The sequence below is a fragment of the Cephus cinctus genome, unplaced genomic scaffold (assembly GCF_000341935.2).
Source record: "Cephus cinctus unplaced genomic scaffold, Ccin1 Ccin1_scaffold0168, whole genome shotgun sequence".
Lineage (NCBI taxonomy): Eukaryota > Metazoa > Arthropoda > Insecta > Hymenoptera > Cephidae > Cephus > Cephus cinctus.
Window position 1 is genome coordinate 2,566,461 of NW_014332892.1, and position 22,940 is coordinate 2,589,400.

The 22,940-nt window shown below is 36.5% G+C and overlaps 6 protein-coding genes and 2 long non-coding RNA genes across 13 annotated transcripts in view; 4 read left to right on the plus strand and 4 right to left on the minus strand.

The window, feature by feature from the left end:
- Positions 1 to 1,334, plus strand: part of LOC107264270 (5-hydroxytryptamine receptor 2A) — a 43,307-nt gene extending 41,973 nt beyond the window's left edge. For all 4 annotated transcript variants that reach the window (XM_025081473.1, XM_015732356.2, XM_025081475.1 and 1 more), the window contains one exon: positions 30 to 1,334. In XM_025081473.1, coding sequence (XP_024937241.1) covers positions 30 to 270 — 241 coding nt within the window. In that variant the 3' untranslated portion in view covers positions 271 to 1,334. The remainder of the gene's footprint in view (positions 1 to 29) is intronic.
- Positions 1,082 to 6,139, minus strand: LOC107264269 (dentin sialophosphoprotein). 2 transcript variants are annotated; one of them, XM_025081455.1, is made up of 3 exons: positions 5,822 to 6,139; positions 3,697 to 4,795; positions 1,082 to 3,631 (listed from the first exon to the last, which is right to left on the minus strand). In XM_025081455.1, exons 1-3 carry the CDS (start codon positions 5,828 to 5,830, stop codon positions 2,169 to 2,171), a joined length of 2,571 nt encoding a protein of 856 aa, XP_024937223.1. In that variant the 5' UTR covers positions 5,831 to 6,139; the 3' UTR covers positions 1,082 to 2,168. The 2 variants fall into 2 exon arrangements, with proteins under 2 accessions (XP_024937223.1, XP_015587838.1); XM_015732352.2 differs by having other exon boundaries at positions 1,082 to 3,610; positions 5,822 to 6,131.
- Positions 5,472 to 7,294, plus strand: LOC112493838. The gene is made up of 3 exons (XR_003058715.1): positions 5,472 to 5,645; positions 6,576 to 7,056; positions 7,158 to 7,294. It is a non-coding gene; the product is annotated as an uncharacterized LOC112493838 (long non-coding RNA).
- Positions 6,332 to 7,690, minus strand: LOC107264272 (arginine-glutamic acid dipeptide repeats protein). Its single transcript, XM_015732360.2, has 4 exons — positions 7,588 to 7,690; positions 7,090 to 7,437; positions 6,927 to 7,007; positions 6,332 to 6,830 (listed from the first exon to the last, which is right to left on the minus strand). Exons 1-4 carry the CDS (start codon positions 7,633 to 7,635, stop codon positions 6,513 to 6,515), a joined length of 795 nt encoding a protein of 264 aa, XP_015587846.1. The 5' UTR covers positions 7,636 to 7,690; the 3' UTR covers positions 6,332 to 6,512.
- Positions 7,370 to 8,480, plus strand: LOC107264273. Its single transcript, XR_001536897.2, has 2 exons — positions 7,370 to 7,503; positions 7,653 to 8,480. It is a non-coding gene; the product is annotated as an uncharacterized LOC107264273 (long non-coding RNA).
- Positions 8,481 to 9,609: 1,129 nt separating this feature from the next.
- Positions 9,610 to 14,270, minus strand: LOC107264268 (zinc finger CCCH domain-containing protein 14). The gene is made up of 7 exons (XM_015732351.2): positions 14,082 to 14,270; positions 12,102 to 13,805; positions 11,503 to 11,659; positions 11,208 to 11,368; positions 10,841 to 11,132; positions 10,636 to 10,762; positions 9,610 to 10,547 (listed from the first exon to the last, which is right to left on the minus strand). The coding sequence occupies exons 1-7, from the start codon at positions 14,118 to 14,120 to the stop codon at positions 10,313 to 10,315; spliced, it is 2,715 nt and encodes a 904-aa protein (XP_015587837.1). The 5' UTR covers positions 14,121 to 14,270; the 3' UTR covers positions 9,610 to 10,312.
- A 522-nt stretch (positions 14,271 to 14,792) lies between these two features.
- LOC107264235 (YTH domain-containing family protein 3) lies at positions 14,793 to 19,162 on the plus strand. 2 transcript variants are annotated; one of them, XM_025081476.1, is made up of 4 exons: positions 14,793 to 15,162; positions 15,269 to 15,296; positions 16,374 to 18,140; positions 18,216 to 19,162. In XM_025081476.1, the coding sequence occupies exons 1-4, from the start codon at positions 15,127 to 15,129 to the stop codon at positions 18,221 to 18,223; spliced, it is 1,839 nt and encodes a 612-aa protein (XP_024937244.1). In that variant the 5' UTR covers positions 14,793 to 15,126; the 3' UTR covers positions 18,224 to 19,162. The 2 variants fall into 2 exon arrangements, with proteins under 2 accessions (XP_024937244.1, XP_015587757.1); XM_015732271.2 differs by having other exon boundaries at positions 14,795 to 15,162; positions 16,374 to 18,073.
- Positions 19,163 to 19,895: 733 nt separating this feature from the next.
- LOC107264233 (EF-hand domain-containing protein 1) lies at positions 19,896 to 22,836 on the minus strand. Its single transcript, XM_015732268.2, has 7 exons — positions 22,597 to 22,836; positions 22,378 to 22,514; positions 21,965 to 22,287; positions 21,444 to 21,892; positions 20,434 to 21,384; positions 20,230 to 20,355; positions 19,896 to 20,162 (listed from the first exon to the last, which is right to left on the minus strand). The coding sequence occupies exons 1-7, from the start codon at positions 22,642 to 22,644 to the stop codon at positions 20,031 to 20,033; spliced, it is 2,166 nt and encodes a 721-aa protein (XP_015587754.1). The 5' UTR covers positions 22,645 to 22,836; the 3' UTR covers positions 19,896 to 20,030.
- Positions 22,837 to 22,940: the final 104 nt, after the last annotated feature.

Genomic DNA, 22,940 nt, shown 5'->3' on the forward strand with positions numbered 1-22,940 from the left:
AATTATAACCTGTAATAAAACTTTTTCAGGTCAACCAGACCTCCAAGATATCGCTCCGTCACCGAGAGCGGACGGGGCGCAATGGGATTATGCACCCCTGGTGCGCTACCATTGGCTATCAGTCTTCAGGGCACACCACTGCTCACTCCAACACCTAATCCTGCTGCTACTCCTGCTTCAGGAAGTTCATACGTCACAATGATGCACCGTACACCAAGTTCTCTCTATAGAGATACGTTTCTCGTGCATGAGCACGATAATGACTGCTGAACTTGAACCTCTAGTCTAAAGATCTTTTTTCTCAAAGGATTGTTCCACTTTTGCTTTTCATTTATTTTTCTCCCTGTGCGTTCGATATCCGTGTATCCTTTACCATGAGAATTACTTTTAACAACTATTCTGTTTTAAAAGACAAATAGAAAATGTTAAGGAGCTTCTCTCGAGGTGCCGCTGTACATTTTCTGTATTTTTTTTTTTTATAAATTATTTTTTTAAACAATCTACGATGCTATTCAATTTTCCTACGTAACTCCGCGCAAAAAGATATTGATTGATCTTCAGTTAACGGCGATTGTACAGTAAACTCATTTTTAAAAAATATTTTTAACTGTCAAGAATTGAGTTTCAAAATTTGCGTGACAATTTATCAATGCTCGTGCTCAGTTTGCATGGATGGAAATGTGCCACAAAGGCTTTTAAGTAATTTTCGAAAATTCTCGTTCGACGGAAAATGTGTAATGGCTTCCGCCTCTCCATTGTTCACACGATTATTACGTGCCATTGATAACAATATAAAACTGTTTTATTCAATTAGTATGATGTAACAAAAGAACAGCACTGTCCACGTTCATCAAATAATATTTTTAAAATATGTCAATTTATATTCTGAAACGTATTATTATCGAACAGGGAATATCGGATGTAATTTCAAGAAAGATTTTTTAAAAATTGCCACTCGTTAAATCTGTATTTTCCTAAACCCTACTTTAATCAAATCAAGTCGAGCTGCGCTCACTGTGAATCATTATGAATAATTAATGTTTGAAAAGAGACGAACGTAGTGTAAAAAATAGATACGAAATTTACAAGAAAATAATTTATTGAAAAATTAAATCAAAGGTACAATTTCCCCAAGGCACTCCTTTTCGGTTTACGTATAATGTGTCCCTTAGAGATAAGTAACGCGAGGAAGACAATTCGAAAAGGCAATTGTCTCAACCAAAGAGTATTATTAAGGATAATTATAGTACGATTCGTCGTAATGAAAGTTTAAGCTCGACGAATTTTAAGAATTAGATGTAACGAAACGAAATAAAGCAATATTATCATTTCTTTATGAGTCTCGGCTCATTCTTCCTTAGTTTATAATACTTTTTGTACTTCCATTTTTAAATTGAACAACTTTTGAAAATTCAATGCTGGAATGCAGGTATGTATAACCGTTCCATCTATTGCATGTGGAGATAACAGATTGCATGCATTATGATATTAACGTGAAATACAATTTCGCAGGTAGAAGGAACCAAGAAAAAGCATTTATAATAAAAGCTGCTCACTTTATGACGAAGCTTGTAAAATATGTTGAATATATATATGATATATATAAATATATAATATATAATATAAGAAAATAAAATCAAATGAATTCGTTTATTTCTACATGTCTTTTATGTTGCACGTTTATTTACGTGAAGTTAACCGTGAGAATTTCTTTTGAAACGAAAAAGAAAGTAGCTATTATATTATACATTACGTATAAAGCATGGCGAGTTGCTGAATCAAAGCTTAAGGGTAAATACAACATTAATTTTTGTTGTAGTAGCCCTATCACTAGATACTAATCAGTGTTAATGAAAATAAAATGATATTGCAATGAAAACTATAAAAATATTAAGTACTGTTATTTCAAAATGAACACATTATTTGTAATGTTTTGAGAATCATAGATTATTCTTAGGTTAATTATTTAAAGATATATTTGTTACTTGTATCTTAGTTTTTCTTTAAGCAATTAAACGCTTTAGCGCTTCTTTTGCAACCGTGGGATTGATTGTCACTAGTGAACAGTCAATCGTGATTGTAATACTTTTTGTAGAGAATACTGTGTTACTTTTAGAACGTAACAAAGAATATTCTTCTAGAATATTCTCAACTACATCATCTTGCACTTATGACATTTTTATTTTTTTCGCAACAGACTTCTTTGGGCCATCAGACTTTTTTGAATTTCTTATCTTCGGACTTTCGGATTTTGATTGTTTACGTTTATTTTTTGGTGCCTCGACCACAATCCTCGTGCTTATCGTATCGTGACTATTTCTCCTCGAATCCTTCTTTTCATTGACTTCCTTCTGCTCACTTCGACTTTGACTTCTGGTTCTTCCACGAATCGTTGTGCCTTGTAGCCAACAACCTGCTTGAGATACCAAATCTTGCAAACGTCTAAAAGAAGTTCGCAAATTCTTCGAATTGTCACTCTTCAGTTGTCCCAACTTCTCACGGTTTAGTACTTTCAACTGCGAGTGATTTTCTTGCTCCAGTCGTCGCTCATCCTGCGATGAATATTCGAGAAAATCGTCCGGGTGACTGACAAGAGAATCTTCCATTTTATATCCCGCAGACTTCCTTTTTCTAGATCGTTTTTCTAGCGAGGGCCTACTAGAACGTGAATAAGGATTACTTTGATTTCTCAATTCATGTAATTGACTCGTTCGTTTCTTGACATTAGAATTATCTGCAATCGCAATACTTCGATTTACACCCGAAGAAGTGAATGGTGTAACTAGATTATTTGAATCTGTAGAAAGCACAGGGTTCTTTGTTGTACGTTTAGAACTTTCTGTGCTAGATATTTTATCAAGTCTATTTTCAGTCATTATGACTGGCGCACGTACGATGACTTTTTCCCCCTTTTTATTACTTTTTCTACGTATATCTCTTTCGTGCTTTACAGATATAAACATTGTACGTATATCATTTTCAAGTAGCGTTTGATTAGAATACGAAGGATTCAAAGTCGACGGACGTATGACATTACGTTTAAATAAACCGTGATAACAAGAATCTAAACTTAAATCCATATTAGTTTCTTCTGAAGACACGTTGCCATCTTCACATTTGACATCTCTATAAATATTTTCCTGTTTCGGTGACAATTTAGATTCTTGGCTGTCGATGCTTGCATATTCCAATTTCAAAAATTCTTTGAAGTAACAAGCATCCTTTTTATATTCAGATGGTTCCATCGTGACATTCAACGTTTTTAAATATATTACGTCTTCCTCCTCTGATTTGGATTCTGAATTTCTTTTTTCTGTTTCCTCATTTTTATCAGCACAGACTGATGTGTTATCATAATCAAAGTTATATTCAGACGAGTTCGGCTGTTCGGACATTGTACGCATAACCTTTTTAGAATGAATTAGCCAACGATCCTCTTCAGACGACGAATCCAAGCCAGTAAGTATTTCAACAAGATCATCAGCTACTTTATTTTCAACAAAAGTGGACACAGTGTCGTCCACCGTGTAGCTAGTTGGACTTTCCAGATCTACACAAATTTGATCATCGTTACTCTCCTCGCTTCTTTCCGAATTAAAGTCTTGAATATCTGCAAGAAAATTTCGATTGACTATCTTCGCATATATTTTCAAATTAATTATAAACTCTCGGTTACAAGATTTTTTAAAAACCCACCTTCAAACGATTTATTCTTCGCGAGGACGTTATCCTTGGATTTATCGAAATTTACGTTTGATTCAATGCTTAGCATTTCACTGAATCTTTTATCACACTGTTGGGAACATGAAGTTCTTGATAAAAATGAATCATTAAGATTTAGACTAAGAATACTTGGACTAGACGATAACTTAGTTGATTTTGATGCTCTTGATAAATTCGATGATTCACTGAGTGGACTCAGTGTCTGCATATTACTAATGTTATCATTAGATTTTGAAATACTTAAATTCTCATTGATATCATTAAGAATCACGTCTTCCGAATCATTTTGGATCTCTTTAGATATCGTATTATTTGACTTCGATATTGTAATGAACTCTGAAAGACCATTACTTTCGTCATTACTGTCCATCGTAGTGTTAGAGTCTGTATCCTTTACAGAATTCTGGAGCGAGATTTGCTCTTGGGAAGTATCGTTGTCGCTATTACCATCGCTTGGCAATGCCAGACATTTTCCATTCTCATCAGAATCATCAGACAGTACAACAACCTCAGGTTCTCTGGACTCAATCATTGGTGCGGCAATCGCATTTCCCGTGTTTGATATATAAACTGGTTGGCGAATCTGATTGTTAATCAATTGTGGCATAATGACTATCTGTGTATTGAGATACCCAGGATTGTTATTCAGATCCACATTGTTCATGCACATGAAGTTTGTTGCATTAATATTATTAGGAATAGGTCTCTCAATATTCATATTTATTATATGAGACTGATTATTTAATGCGATTAAGGGATTCGTGTGTCCTATATATGATGAACCAGAGAACAGAGCTTCTGGTACATTCAGATATCCTGCCTGTGGCACAGAGTATTGACCAATAGCTGTTATTCTTCTACAATTTAAAAGAATTCCATGCGGTCCATGATGCACCGTTACTTCTTCATTCTGTTGCGCCATCACGGCGCATCTAGTACTGGACGATTCATTATTTGCATTCGAAGTCGAACACAATTCCATTATATGTGTTCTTGAGATTTTTCTGGCGGCGTGCTCTGCGGCAACAACAACCTCCGTGTTCTGCTCCACTTCGGAAAACATTCTCGAATCCTAAAAAGTACATAAGCTTTGAAGAACAGTTCGGAATTATAGATGTAGTGTGATAGAGGGAAAAAAGCACACCAAAACAATATCTTTGGCGAAGGTACAAAGCTAAAGGTTTAGAATTATAGAACGCGAATAATTGCCATGTAAAGTTCGAAGAAATATTATTTCTCTTATCGACTATAATAAAAATAAGGTGGTTGTTGGAAGAGGTACCTGAGAAAATGTTGGGAACGCGAGGGTAAATGAATAGGGGGGTAACTGGCCATGCACAAGGCATTAAGTGCGAAACGAGTTACAGTATAATAATATCCCCCGAAACATAACGGACGGCAATCTATTGTACACTTGGTATACTATAATAGGACTCGTCAAAAATTACGACCCTGCACTTGCGCTAAACCAAAGGTACACGAATTATTATTTCAAGTCCTCCTGTTTGGCCAGAGCAATTTATACGATAGCACTTAACGAGCTGACTGTACTGCTTTTAGAAAGAGGAAGTAGAAAGGAAGAGTAGCTAGTACTATTAATGTTTATTGTAAACATGCACAGGCGATTCACGATTTATTTGAATTGTAATTCACGCTGATAAAATAAACAGCAGATATATTAGCGTATAATTTTTCACGTTTGTTGTGAATTGGAAAAAATCGAGAATTTATAACAGTTGTTATGACGCACTTTCTTGCGATCTACACAGTCGCCATGATGGAGTCTGTCAAATAATTGTATTTTCATAATCACACGTTCTCTGGGGACTTTGATCTACTTGAAAAATCGGATATCACGAGTTTATCGTATCAAAAAATTGACTTGACTAATGAGAAATTTTCTTGAAGAATGTAGAATTAAGGTTAGTTCTGTATTTGTTGACTGTCTACTCATCTACAAAATGACTGTCCACACGAAATCTTTTTCTGACGCAGACAATGGATTAATGGTGAATTAATCGTATAGTGTGAAATAAAAGATTTATTGTGTTCGCTGCTAACGATATTTATCTCACAATTAAATGACACCAGTACTAACCTCATTCATCCTGTCGATGGAGTCACGGTAATCCTCAATTCCGTGTCTGAATGTATTTATCGTTACGCACGAGGTCCTAACAAGATAGGTTAAAACTGAGGGAAGTTTTAATACGCGGGAAGTATAATTCGTTATTGTGGAATTAAGCAATTTCAGTTTGTCACGCGTAGCTACGGCTCTACGTTTCACTTCACTTTATTTAAATCATGATTTAACTGTCACAGCCCTATATAACTTGGTGAGTGTTGTGTCTAATTCTTACAAAAATATGATCTTCGATATGTACGATATTCCCTAAATCTTGTGATTCAAACGCCCAGAAAATATCTATGAGAATAGATTACTAGCTCCCTCAAGGTAAACTGAACTTATTGGAGGACACTATTTCATTATACAAAGATCGTAGAAAGTCAATTATGAATATAAAACATAGGTAATATTTTCTATAAATTGTTCAGATCCAACTGTCTTTTATTTCATAAGATATGAAGTATAGAATGAAGAGTGGAAGTAGGAAGAGAATAACGTTTTTTTTAAATAAAATTAATAAAGTATTATCAAATAGTATAACATATGTACAAAGCATTAATAATAAGTACGTATAAAAACGCGTATGGACAGAATCGTATATCACAATTTTTAAACACGATCAGTCCCATCACTGAGATTTTAACACCGTTCGTGTTAGCAGTCAAATTTTTAAATTATTTACTAAGTCAGATACTACAACAGATTTGTTACTATCGCCTGGCAGGGATTTCCCATTTCTCCTAGGTCTCGTGGCGGCGTCCAATAGAATCGCAGGCATAATTTCCTTGCCAGCAATAGTTCGGCGACGAGTGCTGCGAGTCACCATTTTCCCAGCGACAGAAGGTGCATTAATAACTAGTTTCTCAGTTTTTACTGTAGTTCGTGGCTTTGCCTTGTAAAACCTAGAATTGCGTCGTTTACGAGCAGCTTGGGCAGACTTCGTCTTCTTCCACTTGTAGTAATACTCGACGATGCTATCCTGTGACAAGAAAACATGAGATAAATAAGTTTTCCGTTCTTCGCGAGTCTTTCGATGCATGTAGTCAAAACAAATTGCCTTGAAAAATTAACTCACCGTATCTTTTCCTGGCAACAGATTTTTTCTGATTTTATGGAAATTCTTTCCGTAGCGTACAATTCCACGAATGAATAGAGCCTGTAACGTATAGAATTTTATTAGATTATACAACTCTGTGATGAATAAGGTAAGATCTTATTCAACCAATTTGTATACTCACAATTTCTTCCTCGGACCACGAAGTAGTTAGCGTCTTCGGTAAATTCTTCTTTCTGTATATCCGTGCAGCTGATAGCGGATCGTAGCCGACTTCATACAAGGACTCCATCATGAATTCTTCAGCTTCTCCTAAGCATGCATTTTCCAATGCCTCTTTGTTTGGCACTCCATCTTTTATTTGGCTAATGGTGATTAGGGAACGTGCCAGTAGCATATAAACCGAGAGCCACTGGTTGTTCTCTTCGTCAATCGGAGCCCACGTTTGCTGTTCTTGAAAAGATTTGTACTCAACTTCCGGATCAATGTGCATTTGAAGCTCCGGTAGTTCGGCTAGTCCATCAAGACGTTTCTGAGAGAAAAGAAGAAAAATTATGATTTCGTTAGAAAGCTTACAGCACAGCAGGATGAATATGAGGTTTGTTTGAAGACAAGTAAATTTTCTTGAAATTGATTTCTTCAAGTAACAATAATTGAATTGTTGTAATCTTGTAAATCATACCTTACTGTAATCTTCCTCGATCTTTTTGATGTCCTGCAGATCCTCCATTTTCTGGTGATTTTCAGGAGAACTTCTTTCAACTGAAGTTGACGCGTTCAAGGACAAGAACTGAATGATTAATGCTCTTCTCCAAATGCCCAAATATATATAGTCAACTGTCGCGTGCTACCCTTGCCGGTAATTGGACACGCGCCCTTTTCAAATTGGAGGGGGTATTTGACTGGTACAAAACAACCAATCATAGCCAGTGTAACAGTGCTCTACGCCAAGACACCATTTTTAAGAGAATCTTCTGTCACCATTGCCCTCACAGAACAACTTCAGAAAGATGAGCGTTGTAGATGGAATTTATAAGTTCGTCAACTCTTGGAACTTTTAAAGTAAATAATATAGACTCTAACGCGTTGCATGAATTATATCAGTAAAGAAGAAGAGAAGCCAAGAATTCTAAAGAAGCTAATAGAGCTAACCCGTGAAAAATATCGCGTGTCTATGTATTTCCAGCTTCAGCTGGAAAAACGCTGTTAAAAACTCAAACGTCCAATGATTAAATGATACTTGATAACTTCGATTTTTAAATTCTCTGCTATAATTAAAGTCTACCTGACAAACGTTAGTTTATCCATATTAGCCTTGTATGTATTACGTATTTTAATTTTGCATATTACAAGAGGCTGAAAAATCTTTACACTGCAGAGGAAACAATATAAAATTACAAAGTGATGGTAGTTGACAAAAATTTGCATAAAACTCTAAGAAAGACTTTTCATCTGTGAGAATGGGACGTTGCTGACTCACCCTTCTTCGGCATCATGCGTAAACAAACTACTTTCGAAAATACATGTCACAGACAGAGCGAATGACTAATAAAGCTTAAAAGTTCCTATAATCTACAGCATGTGAATTATTGCCGTACCTCAAACAACTTTGAATTTCTTTAAAACGAAGCTAGCCTAATTGTTGCGTTCAAGATACAAAAATGTATTTCTACCCGAAATTATTCGTTTGCTACAAACGTGTCAGTGCAAAATTACATGCTCAATGATTATCTGCGTATAATAATGTTTATATTTTTGTCACAGCCGCGAATCCTCTCTGTGCTCCGACGATTAAGACCAGTACAGTCTGTAGCAAGAGTTACAACAAAAATCCTGTTACTATTATGACGCCTTAAAGCTAATTAAATGTGTCAATCGAATTCATTTTGACATATGATACTCACAAGAAGTCAATTTATTTTTCTCAACTTTTCTACAACATGTCGTTGGAAAATGCTGTTTACTTTTTCAGGCTGAATCTTTGTTTTATATCTCATGGTGTTATGTATCTCCCATGAGGAAAAGTGTATGTAGTATTTTTGGCATAAAGATCTGTAATCATTCAGACTAGATAAATCCAAGTTTGAAATTAACATTTGGCTCATTACATATTATAATGATTTTATAAAGGCATAAAATATTCATTAATAATTATTTTTACAATCTAGAAACAGCGGAATAATAAAATTTGCGTTGTTGCCATTTATTCAGGTACATAGAACGGTATCCGGTGTAGGGTCATGCGTTGTTCTCCAAAAATGGCGGTGGAGTAAGCGTCCTTTTCACTCATGGCACGTAATAATTTCAAGACTAGAGATGAAAATAAATTTTTAGGAACAAACAAAAGTGGTAAATAATTGTCTATATAGAATACTAATACATGAAATATTTTTTGAAAATCAAAGTTAAAGCTTATAGTATTCCAAAACTTGTGACGCTCAATCTCTTTCTCGCATCTTACGTAGATCAATTTGTGCGATACCTAATTATCGTTTAAGTATAATCTATATGCAAAAATGAATAATTAATTTAAATGGAATTATCGAAAACGAGCGTTCATTTGATAGCAGGAGAAAATAAAAATTTATTTTTGACATTTGAGGTACATTTATGTCATTCTTCGTTCCAGTATTTCTTAGGTATTCTGAAAATAATTTTAATTATCAGTTATTATTGGTGTAATAAAAATGTCATTCATCATAGGTTAGTGATTATTAATTTATTAACGATTTATTGCCTATTTGTACTCAATCGGTAAACAATCTTCAAAAGATACTCCGAAAAGAAAATTGTAGAAAGGTAGTTGAATTTTTTGTTTATTAATTGATGGTAGCAAATGAAAAATATTCTGAAACAAAGAAAAATCTTATTGTATACCTAAACGCTATATCTCAATAATAGGAATATACATATTTTAATGTTACATACATACGTATGTTAACAGCTTCTTGTCGAATACATAAATGGAATATAATTACAAATTGCTGGATGACGGATAATAAATAGTCAATACTTTTACAGCCGTTAATAATAGTAATTAATAAACGTACATCTTCCTAAGGTTACGTATCATTTTTGTAATTCTTTGTTCACCTAGGTACATTCGATACATTCAGTTAATGCTAGAAGTGCACGAATGGCAATTCACATGATTAGGTACGAGATCTTAATTGGTAAGCAAATTTCATCGTCTACAAATGATCGCTCGTTAATTACTGTGACTTTTAATTACCCAAGTGAAGTATTTAGCGGGTATGATTACATGAGTAACTGACGTTACTTCGCTCAAGATAATTGGATAAAACGTTGTCGCACTATAGGATCATCTTCCAATAACGATACGATATATGGAATTTTTTATTAGATTTTTTTTGCATAGGTGTTCATCACCCCTATGATTCAACATTCTAATCGCGTCTTCGCCAAGTAAATTTGGCTCTCTGACTTGTAGCTTCTATGGGAAGGGTTGTTACTGCTGGGGGATGAGAATACGGACAGGCTGGTTTGGTACAATATGGATGGTACTTGCACTGTTGTGTAGGATGCGAAAATACACAGCCTAATTTCGTACAAGATAATCCAAATTTACATTTCGGGTGTTTATAAGCACATTTGTCACCAAACTTGCATGCTGGAAAGGCGCTGAAATTGAAAGAAAAATTAAATACATAAACTTTCCGCGTTACGTTTAATGAAAATTGTAGAATTGTGAAAACAAAAAGATCGTTACCTGCAGGGAACTGCTGGGTGAGAAAACGCACATTTACTTCCTAAAGTGCAATTGGGCCAATAACGGCATTTTTCCCTGGATTTCTCAACTGTCTCTGGCAAAGTAGCGTCTACGGAAGGACGCACATCTGTTCCGAGAAAAAATAATTATATGTTTAACATTGAGTATACAATTTTATATTATATAAGAATATAATTTTTATTACTTTTAATCGCTGCTGGAACGGCCACTGTGGCGGGTTTTGTTTTTGCTGGACTTGGCGAACGAGACCTGTTGAATACTATTGGACTTAATTTTCTTCGTTTCCTCGGTACATCTTCTGTACCTTCCACATTTTCAATGTTACAATTTTCATTGTTCTCTTCGGTGCCTTTATCCTCACTTATATCAAGATCCTCTTCGATGTCCGTCAAAGGCAATGTATTGGAACACGATTCACTTTGTACATACATGTCGGTCTGTATAGTATCAAGTGTAAATTCATCACCCTCGTTTACCTGTGATATTAATGAACATAATATAGTAGTGCAATCTTAACAAAATCGAAATCGGGAATTGCAAATTTCTATTACCTCCATTTCCAAACGTTCCTCATCGTCAGAAAGATTCTTTTGTTTACTAATATTATTGTTATATCCATTTAATGTAACTAAAAATTGTTGATTATCGTCATTCCTTTGAAATAAAGACATCAATACTCCCTTTTGTTCATCAGCATCAGCTTGCGCTAAGTCTACAACGTAAAAGAAATAAAGTTGAAATTACTTTTGAGAACTTGTCTGATCTACTCGATAGTCTGAATCAAAATGATTGAATTATGTACAAATTATTTATAATTGTACAATTATTTTTAATACTCGTACTTACGAGACTTGTGTTGATTTTGAAAGCAATTCTTGTTACTAATATCCACTCGTATTTTCCGCATGACCAACCTTTTGCTAGCATTCAAATGTACTAACAGATTCTGATCTACTTCTCGCGAACTGGCTGGCTTGAGAGGTTTTACAAGTGGCTTCTTATCCTGTCGAAAGTAAGGTTTTAATAAAATAAATATCTTGCCAGCAAGATAAGCAATCGCTGTTAGACATAAAATAGAAAATAAATAGTGTGCAGCATCTATATTTATAATTAAGTAATTGAATATCGCGAAGGATAAGTGATGAGTGAGGGTAAACGATTTGTTTTTTGTTGGTCAATCAATAGCAAACATTTATTTCCAATGTACAATTCCATACGTTAGTGTAGAGTAATAAAAATAATAACGTTTCATATAAGCCTTTTCAAACTGTTAAACACTGCGTATCTTATTTTTCTAAACCTTCAATAATAATAAAATCCTATGGTGCAAACGTTATACTTGAAAGACACTTTGCATATCTTTCTTACTGCAAAATGTTCTTCGATACTGTAATTTTATATAAATGATGTAACAGATATATTTATCTTCTGCCTTTTATACTCACCGATAACACAGGCTCTGGATTCTTCTGTTTAACCACAGATTGATTAGCTTCTGCAACTGCTCTTAACAATAAAGATTGAGTAGCACGTTTTTGTGCTGGTGGTAACGGCCTTAAAGGCCTTGGTGTAACAATAACTTTACTCGCTATTTTACCATCGTCATTACTATCATCCTCAACATCACTTGAGATGTCCTTATCAAATTTCTCAGGAAGTTTTAGTCGCTTCCTTTCGGTTCTGTCAGGCATTGTTCGCTTTACAGCTATTATGTGTGATTTGAGTGGACCAACGTTTATAACAGATTGAGCATCATCGTCAAGCTCATCTTCTCCACCAATATTCAAACAGTCATCATCCTCACTGCTCTGTGATGTCTTTGCTCTGTGAACACGTCTGATGTCTAGCGCTTTGAAATTATTCTTCACAGGTCCTAATCTATTTTTTATGTTCTTATTAGTCATAACATTACTGATTCTTTGCGATTCTACTGTTTCCTTAGATTTTGCAGTAGGATCTCTTTGAACTTTGTTATTAGTTGCAACGCCTAAACGATCCTTGACAGTAACAGCGGATTTCTCAGTGAACTTTAATTTTAATGTCGAAGTCTTGTCCTTTGACTCTATGGTTTTGCTAGATTTTTCTTCCTTGGAAATACCCAGTCGATTTTTAACGTCGTTAACCTTGTCGGAATCTCGATCTCGGGATTCGAATTCACGATTTCTGCGGAAGACATCATCGTTATCAAAGGTTCTTTGACGGGAGAAGTTATTTCTGCGATTATTAACGCGTTTTTCAGACTGTCGATAGCGAGTATCAAAACCCATTCTATCTCTGTGAACTTCAAACTTTTTTCTAGGAGATACTATACCGAGACGATTTTTGACAGATACTACTGAAGTTATTCTTGGTTTGTTAACGCTGGACTTTAGTTTTTTTCCACCATTATCGTCAATGTCTTCTTCTTCCTCGTCACTCAACTTTTCATTATCATCTGAATTTTTAGAACTTGCAGCTTTCAAAGTTTTCTCAGTATGATTATTCTTATCCAATACATTAGTGTCCTTTTTGGCAAATTTAGAAAATACATTCACTGCCTTTGAACTTATTTGAGTATCCGTCGATATACTTACAGTATTATTCAAGGAATTCTTTGGTTCATTGGTCTGATTTGGAGCTTTTTTTATGGAGATAGATTTATCGATATCACGATTTGTTACTACCAATGTGGTTTCTAATCTGCTATCAGAGGCATTTGTGTTTTTAATACTCTTTTCAGTATTTTTGCCCTGATTTTCTTCAGAACTCTGATCAGATGTTGAAGATTTTGTTGTAGACTTCTCAGAGATTTTGTCTTCCTTTATCAGTTTATCTTGAGGCTTTTCTCCGTTCGGATTTATAACTTGATCATCTAGGAAGGTCGTGGCACTACTTTTACGTTTCCTTCTTTCCTCTTCCTGCTTGACTACCACTGTTGGTACAAACTCTCGTGTGGTTTTCTTCTTTGCAACTGTGACCTTTTGTAACTTTTTTAAAACTTGATCGTGTAACCATTCCACAAACGGAGTTGTGCTGTCTTCCAGAAATAGATGCAAATCCTCATGCATCTGTTGCCGAGACTTCTTGTTGACAACCATTACCAGAATATAGTCTGGTAACTCTTCATCATACCGAACACCAAGCTCGAGAAGTTTCGCACGAATAGCACTCTATTAAACAAAATAATAAGCATTAGATTTTCCAATACATTCACTGTTTTCTGTAAAATAAAATATTCAATGTAAACTTTTTATGAGCGTGATACATTAAATAACAATGTTAAGTCATTTGCGCTAATTATCCACTTAATCGGATAGTTCAATCGACCCATAATACCGAATCATATGTATAAATTATAGGATATATATATATATATATATATATTTCATTATAAAAATGAATGTGAAAGTCACAATTTTAACTACATTAACAAAAATTATGTTCACCCTCAATTGGTTGGTGACTTCGATGCCACGAATATCCATGGTGATTCGTTGACTTTAGTCACCGATAGAAATTAAATGATTCTAGTGTCATTAAGTCGGCGAACTGCACATTTTTTCGTATTCAAGGAACTTGTTAAACGACAACATACAACGCCATGTTGGTTAAATGATTTCATTGATCCAACGTAGAAACGAAACTCAATTCAGCCTGAAATCCGATTTATGTGCACAAATCATGTGCTGCAACAAACGGAAGTATTAACTAAGCTTAAGAAATAGGTATCAAATAACTTTATTAATGCATACGTTGCATTTAAGTAATCATTCGTAAAACGTGTCTTTTTTAATTTATCATAAGAGAATATAAAAAGAAATAAATACGGAACAATGATAAAGTGCATTACTTTCATATTTTTATCATACTTTCTATAATTTTCAGACCTTATCAAAAGTATATACTGAAGTATTTATTAAAAGAAATTCATATATCGACATATTGTTCTTTCTAAATTTAATAGTCTTTAAGTTAGTGCAACGGAAATTAACATAAACAAGGTATTTCCATGTTTCTCTCATAATATATTATAGAAATTATCCCGTTTCTATCTTGCCGGTATTTCAAAAGTGATCGTACACAAAAAGAACGGAATCTCGTAGAGAAAAACCATAATTCTATGGGGAGATTTGAGAATCCCTAGTGGGGATTTCCAAATGGCAACTATTGGCAGTACTGGCGGTACATACGGGAGGTCAGTGCACGTCACGCAGTTATTATCCCGAAGAGATAAATTTGTGAGAATTTACGAATTCGGAGTGAAATACGTGAAATTCCTGAGATTCTCTCGCGGCGGAACATTGCAGAGCAGTGCGCGAGGGTCTCAGGTCAAAAAGACGACAGACTAAACAAGGTGTGATCCTGCCTGCAGGCTCGTCTAACGCTGTTGTGTGTACCTCTTGTTCTGTGTGATATTAAAACACACGACCTTACTGTGGTGCTGGTGGTGTTCCCTCTTCTGGGATATACAGATAGACTGTGTGGCAGGTTATGTCAGCTGGATTGGCAGGTGCTGTTTCAGATCAGGTCAGTCCATCCCTTCGCTACCATCTAAGGCTGCTCTGCAGCAGCACCCATTTGCCGAAGAGATACCATCTAAATTTTCGATGTTTTTACATGCTACGCGATGCAGCGGATGAAAGGACAGACTAATAGCCAGGGTGAGTGTTCTAGGCAGTATATCTATCATAATTTTTATTATTTTTGCATAATAAACTAACTACAACCAGTTGCTTCGAACTGCTGCTTCAAAGGATGCTTAAACACATATTTTCTTTGTCATATTGTTCTTCATATAATAAAGCTTTGAATTGCTATTGGAATACTCTTTATCAGTTGCTATTATAACAATTAATATTGCAAAATATATTTTTTAAGGTGTACATTGAGATAATTTTGATTTTAGGTAATGAATTGTATTTCATACATTTGCAGCTTATAAATAACATTATTATTGTATGTTCATTAATGAATATCGAGTATTCCTTAAACATGAGGTTTTTTATTTTTCTTATAAATTAACTGATTCTTAGGAATAGATTTCTTACTAATATATATACACATAGTACATCTGTAATACAGTGATATGAATGAAATATATTCAATATGATTTTGATATATTAAGCACATAAGCTTGAAGTTAAAGATGTTAGCATAGATTGTAAGTAAAAGTAGCTTTTAATTGCACTTTAACATTTGTGCATCAACATGAATATGTACAGTTTAATATCCAAATACAAGTATAATTTGTAATAAAACAATACTTTAATTCAATGTAAAAGATGATTTGAATTGATAAACTTACAGAACATGTTGTAACAATCATATAATGCTGTTATGTGGTAATAGGAATTTATGGCTATATATTTATATCTTACCATTGATTACATCAACGGTAGTACAATATGATAGTGACCTTGCTTTTGTCTGTGGCAATTGTATTTAATACCAAAGTTTCTCAGCTAATATAAGATCATAAAATTTCACTTGACTCTGATTAAACCTTTTAATGCTCCAGCTGTTATATGTATAATAAGATTTCCAGTTGTGGCAAAGTATTTAATAATACAAAATCTCTAATAAACATCTAAAGTCACATGCCCTATGTTCACTGAAGATTTCCATAATGGTTTCGCGTAAGTTCATAATAAATTTTCTACCATATACATCCGATGTATCATCAGCAGAAAGATATTCAGTTTTCTTAATTCCTGAATGTTTTTTTTTATGATCAACAGTAAGCAATGGTCCCAAGGAGCACCAGCAGCAGCAACAACAGCAAGCGGAGCACGCTGGTGCAGAAGATACCGGTTTTGATTCTTGGCGAGGAGGCAACAATACCCAACACCACTCGAGCTATCCGATCGGCACCGGAGATCCCTATAGTCCCTATTATGCGGGGACTTCATTCCCATACCAGGCGTTTGGTGCCGGAGATGGTACCTGGTCAAATGGTACAGACCCGGTCGCATTTCTCTCCGGTTACGGAGGTCAAATCGGTCATGACGCGTACGGCATGGACGGGATGTTCTCAGCCAGTGCAGGTGGCGGGTTCGGGACATTCGGTCAGCCAGCTTTCAATTACTTCCATGGAAACGGCGACTACAGTACCTGGGGTACACCTCGTAAAGCACGCTACGAGGACTACTACCAGCCGCCGAGGGGTAATGAGAATTACCCGACTCCTGGCGGTGCGGAAATAAAGACAATTGAGCAGAGTGTACAAGGACTGTCTATCGGCAGTGGAGAGATTCCTAGGCAGGAGCAGCAGGCTCCTCCGAATTCTCAAGCTAAGTTGGACCCTAAGGAACCCAGAAAAATAACATGGGCAAGTGTGGCAAGTCAACCAGCCAAGCCAGTGCCCCCAATGTCTTCTTCCCAAGGAATGAAGAAGAAGGCTGGTATGCCTCCGCCACCGATGGTGCCTGGAAAACATAACATGGATATCGGAACGTGGGGCGAAGGCAAATCTTCAGCACCACCTCCAAAAGCTCCTCCGCCACCACAAGTGCAACCTCCTGTACCTCCGCCACCACCTCCCGTTCAAAGACAGAGGCCACCTCCACCGTGCTGGGCTAGACAGCCAACACCTCCGCCACCGCCACAGCCTCAAATTCAAATGCAGTCTCAACCACCTCCACATCAACCGACACAGCAACAACCTCAGCTTCCACCGCCGCAACAACCTCCCTCGCACCCTGTGCTTGATGAACTTAAAGTGAAGAACGACTATAATCCTGTGGATTTCGATCAGACTGCTCCTGGAGCTAGGTTCTTTGTCATCAAGTCTTATTCGGAAGACGACATCCACAGGTCCATCAAGTATGAAATCTGGTGTAGCACAGAGCATGGAAATAAGAGACTCGATCAGGCATACAGAGAAGCAAATCGTGAAGGTGCGCCTCTATACTTGTTCTTCTCGGTCAACGGATCTGGACACTTCTGCGGTATGGCTCAGATGGTCTCGCCAGTAGATTATCAGAGCAATAGCTCAGTGTGGTCGCAGGACAAGTGGAAGGGTCAATTTCGCGTGCGTTGGATTTACGTGAAGGACGTTCCTAACGTGCAACTACGGCACATTAGGTTAGAGAACAATGAGAACAAGCCAGTGACAAATTCAAGGGACGCCCAGGAGGTACCTCACGTGAAGGGCGTCCACGTTCTTCGCATACTCCACACTTATCGTCACTCGACGAGTATCTTTGATGACTTTGGACACTACGAGAGAAGACAAGCCGAAGAAGATCAGCGTAAAGTACCCGTCAATCCTGTGTCGCATCATCATCCATCAAATAATCATCGGGGCAGAGTACATCCCGGCGAATTGTTACGTGAGCAGCAGCATCAGCAACAGCATCAGCAACAACATCAGCAGCAACAGCATCAGCAGCAACATCAGCACGTTCATCAGTCTCATCCACACCAACATCAACGCAAGGTAAGCCGAGACTTCGTCATCCATATGAATTCACCAAGATGCCAAAGCAATGATGACGCTAATTACGGTAACTTTTATCCTGACGTTAACAAGGGACAACAAGTGAAATAGTTTTTTTTTAATTAGTCTGTTCTTTGTCCAGGATCGTGAAGGTGGTCGCGGAAGAGGCAGAGGTGGTTCCCGTCAGTAGCGACGATTACAAGAGAGAAGCATAATACTATTGATAATAGTATTCAACTTGACGGATGAACGCTCTGACTAATTATCAACTTATCACTTACCCTCACTCATCCACTTTTAATGCCCCCCTCCCCCCCCCTCTCAATGCCCTTTGACTCCTCAATTTTTCCCATCCCTGAGAACAAGCCACGCTACCTCCCTGAAAAACTACAAACGGGCTTCTAACCGCTGTGACGGGACTCTCGTCGTTGAAGGCTATTCCCTTTCGTTGAATGATTAATCCGTATGATAATTAGCGTTGCGTTAAACATCATTAATATTATGTAATGATAATTACTGTGAGCAAAATAATTGAATTTTAAGGGATACATCATCGGGTGAACCTGAAAGACGGTTTAATAAGCGTAAAGTGTGGTGTTGCGTGCGATTTGTGGAATGGTGTTTCATAAACGTACAAGTTATTAAAAAAAAAAAAAAATGCGTGAAGAAGAAAGGAGAAAGAAGTAAACTACGATCATGACGACGACAACGATGATGATGAGGATAATGAAAAAAGAACAAGACACGGAATGAAGGATACAAGAAACTATAACAATGTGGACTAACCCTTGTAAAACGCTTGAACGTACTTTTGTTGAAAATGAAGAAATTCTATGCAAGGACGATATTGTAAGCAAGTGTCGTTTGAATTAATTACCATTTGAAAACTCCAATGAACATATAATCTGGTGCCTGCAACTGAGAGAAGGCCCTCTCCCATCTTGATTAAGAATGATAAATTAAAAGGAAAAGAAAAAAAAAAGAACATACACAAGGTGCAGGGGCTTGCCACGAAGTTTTAAGTTCATTATGTAATCGCGCTCGATCGATGGATAATAATTGAAATTATTGTCTGCTGATTATTTTAAACATATTCTATTATCTATTGCGAATTATATATAATATTACCTATTATTATATTAATCGTGGATCGCAGCAAATGATTTAAGATTATTATACAACAAGAAGAAATAATATTACAGTTACTCTATTGTAACGTGGATGATTATTATTATTGTAATATTTGATGAGAATTTCACGAGACACGATTCTTATTGTTAATACTATCTGTTATTAATTGTCTTACACTAGAGGGCGCGAGTACACGATTACGTTTACTAGGGTCGCTAAAAAATTACTATTCGAATTCTATTAATTATCAGTTATCTTGCTTTGAATAAGGGTTGGTTTCAACAAAGTTAACTGAAGTCTAACTCGTGAAATTAACCAATTAGATGCCTGTGTTTTTGAAAATTTTAATCAGATTAGCTAATCTCAACAGTTAAATGTCTCACACGTGAGGTATGATCTGCAGGACTAACAGTTTATTAATTTTTATCCTATTTTCTTATGATGTAAAACGTACAGTCGTACCACGTGCTCATAATCTCCATAGCCGCGAATCTGGATGATGAATCAGACATTTCGTTAGCAACGCAACGACTGTTCACGTTGTTGGAATTGATTTGGCACCGTAATAGAATACAAATGAAGATAATAGAAGTCCTTGACATGTCTTCCTCAAAACTTACCAGAAGTGTATGTATATATACATAACAAGACAAAGAAAATCGATGATAGGTCAAAAGAGAAACGAGTACTCTTTGAATATCAATTAAAAAATATATTGTAAAACATTCACCATTGAGGTCCTAGCGTGGGATTGAAGTATGAAAAAAAAAAATTGGTACATTGTCATAAAATTGGACTAAGGAAGTTGAAAGGTTAGGAGAAAATTTTATGAAGCTTTATATGCTGACCCTGCCATGCTAATCACGTTTCTGCCAGGTTCACGTTCATACATTGGTACTTCTGGTGGAAACTTGGGTTTAGATGGTTCTGTTGCATTTTCATACATCAGCTGAGCTACCTGAGGAAAAATCAATGGAATGGAGAATTTATGTGAACTGCTGGTCAAAAGAAAATTAATGAAGTACCTCGAATCTTCGGTCGCGTTGCTTGAAATAGTGGGGCGTTGCGCATTCGCGTGGAATAATTGTCTTACATTCGGGATATTCAGGTCGGCATGATATTACAGGATGACCTTTACTGTCTTTATCAATCTAGAATAATTATCAGAAATTCGAGATTAGATTTACTTGAGATTTTTTTGTTTGAAATTATAAGAATGTGTCTATTACTTGATCAGCCCATTTGATTTCCTTTCTACGATGAGATGATTGGAGTTTCGGTTCATCTTGTGGTTCATATGAACGCAATGGTACCGGCTCGTTCACGGTTGCTAATCCTGGACACAATTCCTCAGGTGGTGGTGTTGGTGGTCTAAGTTCACCATGTTCACCCTCGTATCTCTTTTGAGCATCCTTTTCAAAATCTGCTAGACACTCTCCTGGATCTAACGAGTCCTTGTGCGGTTCCGCTAAATTTGGATCTAGATCCGGTTTAGTGTCTTCGGTATCCCTTATTTGCCTTGCTCTCATGGCAATGTCGTCCTTCAGCAGACCTTTAGCGACGAAATAATTTCTGATTTGGTCTCGTAACTCTTGTGGAAATTTCTCTGGATTCGCTTCGATATATCGATACACGAAAAGATCGGCGCCGTTGATGATAAATCGATGATTGAAAATATTGATTTTAGCACCGATGTAAAAGTCTTCTGGCGTATAGTACACTGGGTTAGTTTTATCGGTACCTGGCTTTGGTACTAACATCGAGTTCAGGAAACATCCAGCACGGCGTCCTGAGTTACGTTTCTCAATTTCACTTATCAGGATTGTCCCATCACTGAGGTTATATTCAAGTATGAAATCGCGATCCTCATCTTCCGGATGCACAGCTTCCATTATCATGGAGTACCTCAGTTTCTTTGGAAAATTGTACAACTGTCGCACCACGTCCTTCTTGGGCGGTTTTGGCATGAAGCTCAAACAACTAGCCAAAGTATCTTCTGGCGTACCAAAAGGGATGTGGGGAGGTGGCTGATACTTTGGTGAAGATCTTTCTTCCTTGACAGGTGGACAGATTCTGGGTGGCTGTACCAAGCCCAACATTCCCGAGTAATACTTCCTGGTGAAGGCGTCGCAGTCGTAAAGAAAGAACCGTCGACCAAAGATAAAAATAGTATCGCCTATCTGAAAGACGTTCGAAAGCAGAAAAGAAATAGTGTTAAAGCAATACTGAAATTTCGCACCTTAAAATCTTGCGGTGTGTAATATTCCACGACTTCCAGATCCCCACGTTCCATATATATTCCAGGAAACGAAGACGGTACGTCCTTCCAATTTTTTGGCAATTTAGTCCTTTTCAGCAACATGGCCACGGGGTCCTTACCATCGTTCGGTCTGTGAATCTCACGAACGGCCACAGTGTCATCAGTCAAGAAATACATGACCTGATAAAAATCATCGTTCCAAATGGCGTCGAACGATAGAACCATTCCATCGTATTCCAGAAAACGACGCCGAGGATCGTCAGCGACTGGTGTTACGCACGAAGATGCTTTGCTCTTGGCAGCACGAAATTGAATGTAAGGATCCGGAGGTAATTCTTCCTTGTCGCCAACGTCAATACCCTGACTGCACAAGAATTCTCTGGTGAAGAGATCGCAGTCCACTGTATGATAGACAACCCCGTATATTGCTGAATACAAGGTAAAATTAATTAATAAAATATTGAGGTTAGAAAATAATTACTTTAAATAATTTTCGTTACCGATATCTATGCCGACGTTCAGATCCTTCCAATGGTAATAATCGCCATGTATATTTTTGACAATCCTTTCACGACGTACCAATTTACCTTGCTTGAATCCTGCATTGTCAACCGGTGGTTCGGAAACCAGTATAGTGTCGTCTTCTAGGAAGTAAATAATATTCACGTGGCGTATACGAAAGTGTTCGTCCGGAGAATTAAATATTCCTTGACGAAAGAATGCTTTGAAGCATAAACACTTTTGTGCAAACTTGGCATAATGTGGCACGAATTGTTGATATGCGTATTCACGTACTCGGCCATACGTTAATGATGGATCGTACCTGGTATTTGTTTATGGGATCAAATATTTTTATAAGGTTTTACTTATCTAGGGCATTTAATTCAATTATGAGCTGGAAATTAATACCCACTGTACAGAATCCAAATCGCCCGCGTAAGCACTGGATGCTGTATCTATTGGTCTTCTGCCGATTCCAATATTCGAGTCTCTCAAGACACGAAAACCATTTAGAAAATTGAATTTCTGCTTCAATTTATAATCCTGCACCTTTTTTAAGAAATAGGTTATATGTTGCGGGTGTGCGTGTCATCCTGAGACAATTAAATAAAGGGCGTAATTAAATACTCACTGTGGAATCGTGACAACTGTATCCAGGAAGTAACGGAAGTTCATGCATTTTTTAAAATTAAAATTCTTCGACAATATGAGTGTATATATATTTCAAAAATAATTCTAATCGCCCATGATCTGCAAACTGTCAAAAAGTTTTGAGTAGAGCCTTTACACTCGATTACACAATCCAGTCAGTTTATTTCCATAACAACCTGAACATCGTATCGATCCTTTATCAACAAGCCGTTGTCAGGGTAGATGTATTTGGCGGTAAAATTTAAACACTGTTGTAAGTTAATTCTACCTTGCCATCAGTAAACTGATACTAAACTCGAATTTAATCTACGAATGACTTTAATT